General features: G+C 62.0%; 1 protein-coding gene across 1 annotated transcript; it reads right to left on the bottom strand.

Annotated features, from left to right (window-relative positions):
- Window positions 1–479: 479 nt before the first annotated feature.
- Window positions 480–8,919, bottom strand: Dll1 (delta like canonical Notch ligand 1). The gene is made up of 11 exons (XM_070010158.1): window positions 8,333–8,919; window positions 7,681–7,977; window positions 7,241–7,301; window positions 6,755–7,012; window positions 5,001–5,061; window positions 4,243–4,373; window positions 3,956–4,125; window positions 3,639–3,855; window positions 1,781–2,576; window positions 1,555–1,672; window positions 480–1,144 (listed from the first exon to the last, which is right to left on the bottom strand). The coding sequence occupies exons 1-11, from the start codon at window positions 8,384–8,386 to the stop codon at window positions 1,139–1,141; spliced, it is 2,169 nt and encodes a 722-aa protein (XP_069866259.1). The 5' UTR covers window positions 8,387–8,919; the 3' UTR covers window positions 480–1,138.
- Window positions 8,920–10,919: the final 2,000 nt, after the last annotated feature.

The following is a 10,919-nucleotide window of genomic DNA, read 5'->3' as shown; positions in this document are numbered from 1 at the left end:
TGATAGTGATTATCTACCTCATCACAACTGTGCTAGAATGAGAAAGCAACTAACTTTTTGAATTAACTAGAAACAAATTCACAAATGAATAAACAATCTCTTGAGAGAAAAAGACTTTGTCCCATAAATACAGAAATGTCTTGTGGACAAGTAACACTAGACCAGGCTTTGTCCCAGTATATTAATCAATCACTCATCAATCAGGTTCAGAGAAAGCCAACTCTGAACTTTCTCAGTACCACTTAAACGTGCAATTGGGAAGCATGGCTGGCAGTTTCAGAGAAGCTTCTTAAAGGTGCCAACAGGACAAAGGTGGGAAGTTCATGCAAGACAGAGCACATGACCCAGGGAAAACACACCAGAAGTCTCCAAGGACGTCGAGGCCAGCAAGCCTGTTCCCAGGGTCTCTAGAAATGGGTGTGCCGGAAAACATGGGGAGAGGTAATGCAACTGCAAGGGGCCGTGTCTGCCGGTTGTCATTCATAGTATTTATTTTGGAAAAATATTTTTAAAAGGAATTTCTTCATTAGCAAAACAGTAAAAAACTCAAATAACATTTGCACAATATTTCATAAATACATTTATATACAAAAAATATAGTCACATAGACCCGAAGTGCCTTTGTACATATTTACCAAAATTTAAATTATAAAAAACGAACATCACAAAATACTCGAGCTTTACAGATATTGTGAAAAATATTTTTACAAGTCTAAAAAATAACACACGTTTTTTCCATCTAGAAAAAAACACATTTCGGTATCAAAAAGGACAATAAAGGCAGTTGTGTTTCTAGTTCAAGAAAAGACTGGCTCATAAAACTCCAAGATAGACACATGGGCAGTGCATGCTTCCTATGCATATTAAGTCCGTCCGTTTAAATATATACTCTGAAAAGCAACTGTTCATAGTGCAACGGAACATCCAGCAGGCTGGGCAACGGCACCCAGAGCCACGGGCCCGGCAGTGTTGGGCAGCTCTGCCAACTCCAGGAGGAGAACCAGCTCGGCCTGAACCTGTTTCTCAGCAGCAGTCCCTGGGGTCTCCCTTTCCTCTTTCAGCAGCATTCGTTGGGGCTATATCCTTGGAATTTTATTTATTTTAAGAGAAATGGGAACTTTGCTCTATCACTTCCATCTTACACCTGGAGGGGCCGAGGAGACAGAACAGGACGTCAGCTGCAGATCGCCAGGGACCTTCCCCATCACCCGACATCAGCTGAGATCACCAGGGACCTTCCCCATCACCCGACGTCAGCTGAGATCGCCAGGGACCTTCCCCATCACCCGACGTCAGCTGAGATCGCCAGGGACCTTCCCCATCACCCGACGTCAGCTGAGATCGCCAGGGACCTTCCCCATCACCCGACGTCAGCTGAGATCGCCAGGGACCTTCCCCATCACCCGACGTCAGCTGAGATCGCCAGGGACCTTCCCCATCACCCGACGTCAGCTGAGATCACCAGGGACCTTCCCCATCACCCGACGTCAGCTGAGATCGCCAGGGACCTTCCCCATCAGCCCACCCCTGCCTGAGCACCACACACACACTGACCTCAGTTGCTATGACGCACTCGTCCTTCTCTTCAGATATGACATACACCGACTGGTACTTGGTGTCCTTTGAAGTGGAGTAGACAGACTCAGGCCTTGTTCTCTCAGGTGCTTCCCCACTGAAAGAAACAACACAGAACCACGATAAACAGGGGGTCTGCACTCAAACAGGGACCTGACCAGAGCAGAGTGGCCTTCCCACCTCCAGCCCGGCCTACAGCACGCACCCCCTGATTGTTGGGGTGCACTTCTCCCCTGCAGAGCCCTGCAGCTGGCACTTGGTGTCCCGCTTGCTGTGTGCATCCCTGATCGCGGCTTCATCGCCCTTGATGTCCTGCACAAGGTTATAGTCCACCGCTGAGTACCGGGCCTTGAAGCCACCCTTGCCGGCTCCCTGGTCCCCCTGGAGGTCCGCCTTCTTGTTGGTGTTCTTGATCTGTGTGGCCCCGATGACACTGACCGAGACGTCCTTCTCACGCTGGCGGTTGGCCAGGTTATTCATGGTTTCGGTCTCCCCCCGGCAGGGGTCCGCCGGCGGTCGGTGTTTCGGCAGCCTCAGCCGGACGCAGACCACGGTGGTAGCACAGCCTAGCAGCAGCACCAGGACGAGCACTGCCCCTGCACACACAGCCACCCAGGGGAGCGGCCCGCCCTGGCCTTCCACAAACTTCTCCGTGAGGTCCACCACCACGGGGCCCGGCGGAGGCTCAGGGAGCAGGAACTGGCAGTTGGGGCCCCCGTACCCCTGGGCACACTCGCACACATAGCGCTGGCCCCGCTGGTGGCAGGTGGCCCCATTGTGGCAGGGAGCGTGCTCACACCTGCTGACAGGGGTGCTGCAGTTCCTGCCTGTGTAGCCGGGCGGGCAGGTACAGAAGAACTCGTTCACACCGTCCCTGCAGGTGCCCCCATTCGCACAGGGGGAGGAGCCACAGTCGTCCACGTTGTCCTCACAGTGTCTCCCGGAGAAGCCAGCCTGGCAGCGACACAGGTAGGCACTGCCAAGGTCCACACAGGTGGCACCTAAAACACAGGTCAGGAGCAGTCACACATGCGAATGCAGGCACACTCCCGCTCCCCAGATATATCCATGCTGTGCCAACAAGCCTGCTAAAGTCAGCCTGGGGCCCGCATGGAGCATGGCTGAGAGCTACAGCCAAGGACCAAATCAATCGGTGAGGAAGAGTCCAATTCTAGCCCCACATATTAGAAGCTAACATCTTTTGACCTGTGTGTGTGTGTGCACGTGTGCACACATGCGCACGCACATACGCTTGATCTGAACTCAGAGCCTCACACTCTTCTTACCTTTTTGGCTCAAGGCTGACGCCTCTTGGGTTTGAGCTAGGATTGTCAGATACTAGCCTCATGAGTAGCTAGGATTTCGTGCGTGAGCACCAGCACCCAGGCCGGTCAGTGTGCTATGTATGACAGGCACCACTAAAAGCAGTTTGCCTGGCTACCAACCAGATTAGGTTTCAGGCAGGGAGACTGAAGCTTAAGGAAGTGTTTTGCCTGCAGCTACTTTATTAGTAAGATCGGGACTGAAAATAAGGATGTAAGAAAGGAGGAAAAGTAGTAATAAAAGACAGGAATGAGGAGGAAAAGAATGAAGGGAGCAAAGAAGCTAGGAAGGAAGGCAGGAAGATAGGAAGGATGGAGGACGAAGGGGGGTAGGGGAAGCAGGGAAGGAGGGCCATCCATGGAGTCCAATTTGGAAAGTCCATGCCATCACATGCCGGCGAGCAGTTCATCGCTCATGACATCGCATGCTGCTGCGTGACAGGGCAGAGGTAGGCTTCCCTCCAAAAGCACTATGGCTACACACACTTCTGAGGAGAGCCTGCAGATCCATAGCCAGTCCCCATCCTGACCGGCGCGGACCCTGAGCAAGTGCATCCTTTGGGCTGGGGACATCCCTACAGAATGAGCCTAAGGACAAATGCTCCTGCCCACCCACCATCTTCCAGACTCAATCATAAAGCCTCACTGAGAGTTCTGACTGCATGGGTGGTGGAATCCAGGAACCCAGCGGCTGGGAGAGGATGTGTACCGCTGACCATGAGCAACCACCCCACCCCTCACCGTTGGAGCAGGGAGCAGAGCTGCAGAGATCCATCTTCTTCTCACAGTTGAAGCCGGAGAAGCCCGCGGGGCAGCGGCAGGCATAGCCTCCGTCTGGGTTGTCGGAGCATCGCCCCCCATTGAAGCAGGGGCCATCTGCACAGGTCATGGCGCTCAGCTCACAGACCTTGCCGTAGAAGCCAGGTGGACAGGTGCAGGAATAGCTGTCCTCAAGATCCTACACAAAGAGAGAGAGAGCAAACAGCTTTCCACAGATGCTCCAAGAAACACACACACTCTATTTAACACCAAGTCCTGGCTTCATGCGACTAACTCACCGTGCAACTCCCTCCATTCCTACAGGGGCTGGGGGCACACTCATCGACTTCCAGCTCACAGTTAGCACCAGTGTATCCGGGCCTACAGGAGCACGTATAGCTCCCCTGGCCTGTGTTAGTGCAGGTGGCACCATTCCTGCAGGGTTTGTGATGTGTGCAGTAGTTTAGGTCTGCCCAGGGTGGAGACAGAAAGAGAAAGACAGGAAACTCAAGGTCAATAGGCAGGAAGAGTCTATTTTTCCAGTGCCAGGAGAGCCCAGGGCTGCTGTGGAGGGAGAGGTGCTTACCCTGGTTGCAGAAGAGGCCGCCCCAGCCTTCCTGGCAGTTGCACTGCCAGGGCTGCCGGCAGGTGCCATGCAGACAGCCTGGGTACCTGATGCACTCGTCACAGTACCGGCCCTGCCAGCCCACTCTGCACCTGGAACGCACAGCACAGTCACACGCATGCTGACAGTTCCTAGATTCATTATGACAAGTCCTCACACACTAGAACCTATCTCCAGCAGCTTCAGTACGCCCCTGGTTCTCATGCTATGCAGAATGTACCACCTCGAATGCTTAAACCCCTATTCTTGGAGCCACCCCCCAGAGGTTCCTGAAGGGGAAAAAGGGTTAGCCTAGCTGGCTACAACATGCACAAGGGCTAAGGACCACTGAGGCAAGCTCTCATGTCCTGCACCAACTTTTAAAGCTGTGCCTTGTATATTTTCTAACCATGAGGAGCTTAATGAATGACAACCCCATGCCTTCATACATTTCCAAAACTTTAAACAGGATAACAACCCCACTCAAATCTTCACATTTTTAAGTGATCACTTCAGAGATGCTTTACAAATCCTACAGGTATAAAGGGATAAAAAGAAGGGCTGAGCTGGTTATAGTAGGTATCAAATGCTGAAATCCCAGCCCTTGAGGAGGGAGGTAAGTTCAAGGCCAGCCTAGGCTGCATGTTGCATTCATGGCAGGCCGGGCTACACAGCAAAACCCTTTCTCAAAAACACAAGTTATAGACGACCACGACCACAAGACAGCTCCGCAAACTTACTTGCACTCCCCAGGCTTGTCACAGACTCCGTGCAGGTCATCGCACCCTGGCAGGCAGATGGCTGGAAGCAGAGAACACACAGGTAAGCCCCGGTCTCAGGGCCAAAACGAGATGATTTCACTCTGCGGGTCCTAGCTGAGCAGATTCCAGGCTACAGAGTGCTGGCCCACGCTGGCTGGTAGCTTTGGACTTTAATCAGTCCTAGGATGAGCATTCTTCTTAACACAGTAGCTCCAGGACAAAAGGGCTCTCCGAAGCCTCTACTCCCACCCCATCTCCTTTTCTTCTAAGAGAGGGTCAGAAGTCTTCCCCCCTCCCCCACTGCCCAATTCTATGCACAAAGCTCCACCTCTTAATATCCCAGAAAGTGTGTGTGCAGATAAGAGTGGACAGCTGGTGTGCAGGGTGCAGGGCAGGACAGCTGCTCCATTGTCTCTTCCTCCCGCAGCTGCCCCAGCGCAACAATGCCACCCCGCCCGTGCCCTCCCCCTCCCACAGCCCCAGTGTGAGCGTGGGGGGTGTGCGCACGCGCGAGTGCATAGGACACACACATGCATGTGTGTACACTCCTGCCAATGGGAGCAGACAGGGTCCCTCTGGCTATCCCCACAGATCTCATCTACGGCACGAGCTAGTGGGGGCAGGGAAGGCTCCAGTGTTTGAATAAGAAAAAAGTTTAGGTTGCTGACTACTCAGAACCATGAGAGAGAAGAAAGCTAAGGTAGAAGACAGCCCCAGAAGCTGCAGGAACCAGAGAAGTAGGGGTGGTCACAGCTAAGACAGAGAGCGAGCCTACTTCCCCAGTTATGAAATTCATTCATTCGCAGCACCTCCCGTTCCTAAGAAAACAAATACAACTCAGGCCAAGGCAGGGCTTCAAAGGAGCTCCAGAGCCCTTGAGGAGAGGGGAAGGTGAGCAAGGGTGACACCCTGACACAAACTAAAGGTAAGAAGTGGACCCCTTCTCTCCCAAGCCCCTGCCGAGGTTCTAAGCCTCAGAGTCAAAGTTCACAACCCTTGACCTCAGGGAAATGCCCTGCCTGACTGCAGATGAGGCTCAGAAGGCTGGGGAGAGAGGCAGAGCAGCCCCTAGCACTCCAAGGCCCTGACACCCCTGCACCTAGGGCACTGCGGGCTTTCTCTGCAGGCAGGTGTGGTGAGCACTCTGACAAGACAGGGCATGTGCACCCCTCACCCATGCAGCCCTGCAGGTCAATCTAATCATTTCTCCAGCTGTCCACAGTCATAGGAGTGAGGACTTCCCCTGAGGACAGCTAAATACTACGCCTCACAGGGAAGCTTGGAAAAAGGCTTTCTCTGTGGGCTGGTATCAACTCCAGGAAGAAAAGGGAGCCCTTCTGATGAAATGCTGTCAGAGCAAGAACTCTGTTGGAAGCATGTCCCCCCAACATACTCCCTCCCTCTCAGTTCCTCCCTTCCTTCCTCCCCTCCCTCTCCAGTGCACACACCCTGAGGGGAACACAGCCTTACTTCCTGACCCCTGGCCTGGTCTCTGAACTCCTCCCTGATGAAGAAAGGCAGCTTCCTAGAATGGATAAACAGTCTTGGTTGTTAAAAGCCTGAGTTGACCTTGACTGTGCTACTGGCTGGCTTAAGTCCTCAGAAGGCGCTTTTGCTCTGTTTCCCTACCACAACACCTCTTCTGTTGCCTCCATGCTAAACCCAGTGATACAGTGGGCTCAAGAACGCCCTCCCCAGAAGCACCCCCCGGAGGTGGCCTCCCCAGGACTCACGTTCGGTGCAGTACTGGCCTTTCCAGCCGGGGTTGCACACCTTCTCCCCTCTCTCTCCGCAGGTGAAGTGGCCAAAGGCGTCATCTCTGGGGCGGCAGAACACAGAACACCCTTCCCCGTAGTAATGTTCGTCACACACAAAGCGGTAGGAGTACTTGAGGTCTGTCCGGCCACTGCTGTGTAAGTCCTGAGACCACTCCTCACCCACTGTCAGATGCCTCTGTGTGGCTAGGCGACTGATGAGTCTTTCTGGATTTTCTGGGAGAGAAGATGCTCTGGTTGGTTCTGACCTAGCCCCAGAGGCTGGGAACTTAGTGGGGGACTAGCGGGTGGCAGGATGTGGTTGACATGGGAAAGAGACCAAAAATCCTCTACTCTGGGGGCATGAGCAGAATAAAAGACATCCAGGGGTGGGGGAGTAGCACAGTAGGTAGGAGAGGCAGCTTTTGCAGCTTGCAGCGTGTGGGGTTGGTGCTCTGTGTTTACCTGTTGCCAGGTCGTCAGGAGAATCTGTGTGGAGGGCTTCAATAATCAGAGAGAAGGTGCCCTGGAAGGAGGACAGCAAGGGATCAGAAGCATTCAGGACAGCGGTCAGGAACAGAGCCTGGGCCCCATCTTTGTCTGGCAGAAGGGAAGGGCGTCACCCACTCTCACTTTCCTTGTGGAAATGGAAGGACTTAAAGAGTGGTTTCCTGATGTGTTTCCTCAGCCCGTTAGTACAGGATATTATGCATGGGGGGGAAGGGCTGGAGCCCAGTGGGGTGGGATGGGAGGGTGGAAGAGGCAGCTGTCATCAGGATTCCCGGATGGGACCTGGGGGGGGCGGGGCGCAACCCAGCCAGATGAAAGCCCTCCCGGCCGTGCGCTGGGGTCCGCAGGCCTCCCCTGCGGGGGCCCCCTCTCCCGCCGGCCCAGTGCTCACTCACGGGCCAGGTGAAGCCGAAGGGGAAGCGGATGGGGTTGCTGAAGGCGGCGTCGGGGCCCGCGCCGCCGTCGGGCAGGCTGAAGGAGTCGACGCCCAGCACCGGGGTGACGGCGCTGCCGTAGGTGCAGGGCGGCTCGGGGGACACGCTGGCCTGGTAGTGCTTGAGGCACACGCGGAAGAAGGTCCTGCAGGCGCAGGGCGGGCCCGCGCCCCCGCGGCAGCAGTTGCGGTTCCCCAACAAGCCCTTCTTGTTGACGAACTCCTGCAGCTTCAGCTCGAACACGCCGGAGCTCCAGACCTGCGGGCCGGGGCGGGGGGCGTGAGGCGCGCGGGGCCGGGGCGGGGAGCGCGGGGGGCCGGGGCGCGGGGGAGCGCGGGGGGCGGGGCGCGGGGGAGCGCGGGGGGGGCGGGGAACTGGGGCGCGGGATCCGAGCTGGGGGCGCGGGGGGGCGGGGAACTGGGGCGCGGGGGGGCGGGGAACTGGGGCGCGGGATCCGAGCTGGGGGCGCGGGGCGGGGGGGGGGAGCGCGCGGGGTGCCGGGGGAAGCGCGCGGGCCCGCACGCACCCGCCCGCGGCGGCGGGGGGCGCCCTTCCCCCTCCCCCCTCCCCTCCCCCGCCGCGGCCCCGCGAGGCCCCGCGCGGCCCCGCTCACCTGGCACAGCAGGGCCGAGACGACGGCGAGGGCCAGCGCGCTCCGACGGCCCATGGCGCCGCGCGCGCCCGCCCCGAGCCCGGTTCTCTCGGCGCCCCGGGAGCGCGACGGGAGGACGTCCGCTTGGCCGGGGGCGCGGCCGGGAGCACGGGCCGGGCCGGCTGCGGGGTCCCGGGGGCGGCGGCTCCTTAGATCCGCCCCTTGCTGGCTGCGGGGTCGGCTCCCGGCGCGTCCTCCAGCGGGCGAGGGTCGCCGCTTCCCCGGGCGGCCTCCGCCGTCTCCGCGGGGAGGGAGGAGGAGGGCGGGAGGAGGGGAGGGAGGGAGGAAGGAAGGAAGGAAGGAAGGAAGGAAGGAAGGAAGGAAGGGAGGGAGGGAGGGAGGGAGGTAAGGAGGAAGGAAGGGAGGGAGGGAGGGAAGGAGGGGAGGGACGGGGCGGGAGGGGAAGCGGGGGAGAGAAAGGGGCGCGGAAGGAAGCGTCCGAGGGTCAGTTGGCTTCCCGGAGCGCGGCGGCGGCGGCGGCTCCTCCGGGGCCGGTTGGAAGGCGGCGGTCTGGCAGTCCCGCGGCCAGGCGATAATCCGGGGCCCCTCCGGGCGTGCGGGCGGCTCCGGCGGGGACCGGCGGCGTGCGGGGCGGCCGGCGGCGTGCGGGCGGCTCCGGCGGGGACCGGCGGCGTGCGGGGCGGCCGGCGGCGTGCGGGCGGCTCCGGCGGGGACCGGCGGCGTGCGGGGCGGCCGGCGGCGTGCGGGCGGCTCCGGCGGGGACCGGCGGCGTGCGGGGCGGCCGGCGGCGTGCGGGCGGCGTGCGGGCGGCTCCGGCGGTGTCACTCGGCGGTCGCGGCGCTCCCCGGCCGATCGCGCGGATGGCGCCGACGCTGCCCGCAGGACGGGCGTGGGGGGCTCGGTGCGGCGCCCGTCCGCGCCCGGACTCTCGGGCAGGGCCGGGTCTCCGCGGGTGCGCGCCGAAGCTCTGGCTCCGGCCGGCGCCCGCCGCCCTTATATGCCGCCGGCCGCCCGCATGGCTAATGAGATGCAAATGAGCAGCCCCCGTCTGGCGAGCGCTGTCACAAAGGAACGGCGCTCGGGCCCGGCGCTCCGCGGATCGCCAAATGGTCAGTGAGCTGTAAAATGGGCAGCCCGCGCCCCGCCCCCGCGCGCCCGCCCGCGCCCGCCCGCGCCCGGCTCATTTACATTCCTGAAAGACGCCCCGGCCCGGCCCGGCCCGGCCCGGCCCCGGATCCCCACGCTCCCGGCCCCGCGCCGGCCGCGGCCCGGGGCGCGGAGGCCTGGGGGGCGAGGCCGCGGCCTGGGGGGCGGGGCCGGGGGCGGGGCGCGGGAGACTGGGGCGCGAGGCCGGGCCCGGGGCGCGGGGCACCCGGGGGGACGCGGGGCCGGGCCGGGCGGGGCCGGGGGTGCCGAGCGCGGCCGCAGCTTTCGGGAAGTTTGGAGACCGGGCGCGGACCCCCTCCTGGCGGAGGCCGGCGGCGGCGCCTCCGGGAGCGCGGACCCGGAGCGAGCCCGGCCTCGGCGCCCGGGACCCCGGGGCGCCACCTGCGCCGTCCGGAGCCCGCGCGCCCCTCCCCCGGGTGGCTGCGGCCGCGGGCCCGGCCGGGCCCCGAGCGCCGGGCCGGCCGCCCTCCGCCCGGCGGAGAAGGAGCTCGGTGTGTGTCGCTCGCGTGGCTGTCATTAAGGCGTCTGTTATTGTGCGGCCGAATCAGAGGCTCTTTGTGCGCTCAGCTGTATGGTAATGCAGACAGCACCTGCTCCCGCACAATGCGCGCGGGCGGGCGGAGAGAGCGCGCCCCTCCGCGCCCGGGCCTCCGCCGCCCCCCACCGGACCCTCCGCCCCCCCCACACCGGACCCTCCGCCCCCCCCACCGGACCCTCCGCCCCCCCCACACCGGACCCTCCGCCCCCCCCACCGGACCCTCCGCCGCCCCCCCCACAGGACCCTCCGCCGCCCCCCCCACAGGACCCTCCGCCGCCCCCACCGGACCCTCCGCCCCCCCCACCGGACCCTCCGCCCCCCCCACACCGGACCCTCCGCCCCCCCCACCGGACCCTCCGCCCCCCCACCGGACCCTCCGCCCCCCCCACCGGACCCTCCGCCCCCCCCACCGGACCCTCCGCCCCCCCCACACCGGACCCTCCGCCCCCCCCACACCGGACCCTCCGCCCCCCCCACCGGACCCTCCGCCCCCCCACACCGGACCCTCCGCCCCCCCCACCGGATCCTCCACCCCCCCACCGGACCCTCCGCCCCCCCCACCGGACCCTCCGCCCCCCCCACACCGGACCCTCCGCCCCCCCCACCGGACCCTCCGCCCCCCCCACCGGACCCTCCGCCCCCCCCACCGGACCCTCCGCCGCCCCCACCTGACCCTCCGCCCCCCCACACCGGACCCTCCGCCGCCCCCCCCCACACCGGACCCTCCGCCGCCCCCACCGGACCCCCTCCGCCGCCCCCCCACCGGATCCTCCGCCCCCCCCACCGGACCCTCCGCGTCCTGCCCCGCGCCCGGGCTCCCGTGCCCCCCCGCCCCCCTGCCCCGCGCCCGGGCTCCCCCGCCCCCTGCCCCGCGCCCCCCCG

This window comes from Dipodomys merriami, unplaced genomic scaffold (assembly GCF_024711535.1).
Source record: "Dipodomys merriami isolate MVZ:Mamm:240054 unplaced genomic scaffold, mDipMer1.0.p SCAF_8, whole genome shotgun sequence".
NCBI lineage: Eukaryota > Metazoa > Chordata > Mammalia > Rodentia > Heteromyidae > Dipodomys > Dipodomys merriami.
This window is presented reverse-complemented; position numbering and strand designations above follow the sequence as displayed.

Excerpts from the sequence above, each read along its gene's own strand:
- Dll1 (XM_070010158.1), bottom strand. The coding sequence starts at position 8,386 with ATGGGCCGTCGGAGCGCGCTGGCCCTCGCCGTCGTCTCGGCCCTGCTG. Across the intron at positions 7,302-7,680 it reads CCTTCGGCTTCACCTGGCCC|GGCACCTTCTCTCTGATTAT; the intron begins GTGAGTGAGCAC and ends TCCTCCTTCCAG. Across the intron at positions 1,673-1,780 it reads TGCACCCCAACAATCAGGGG|TGGGGAAGCACCTGAGAGAA; the intron begins GTGCGTGCTGTA and ends TGTTTCTTTCAG.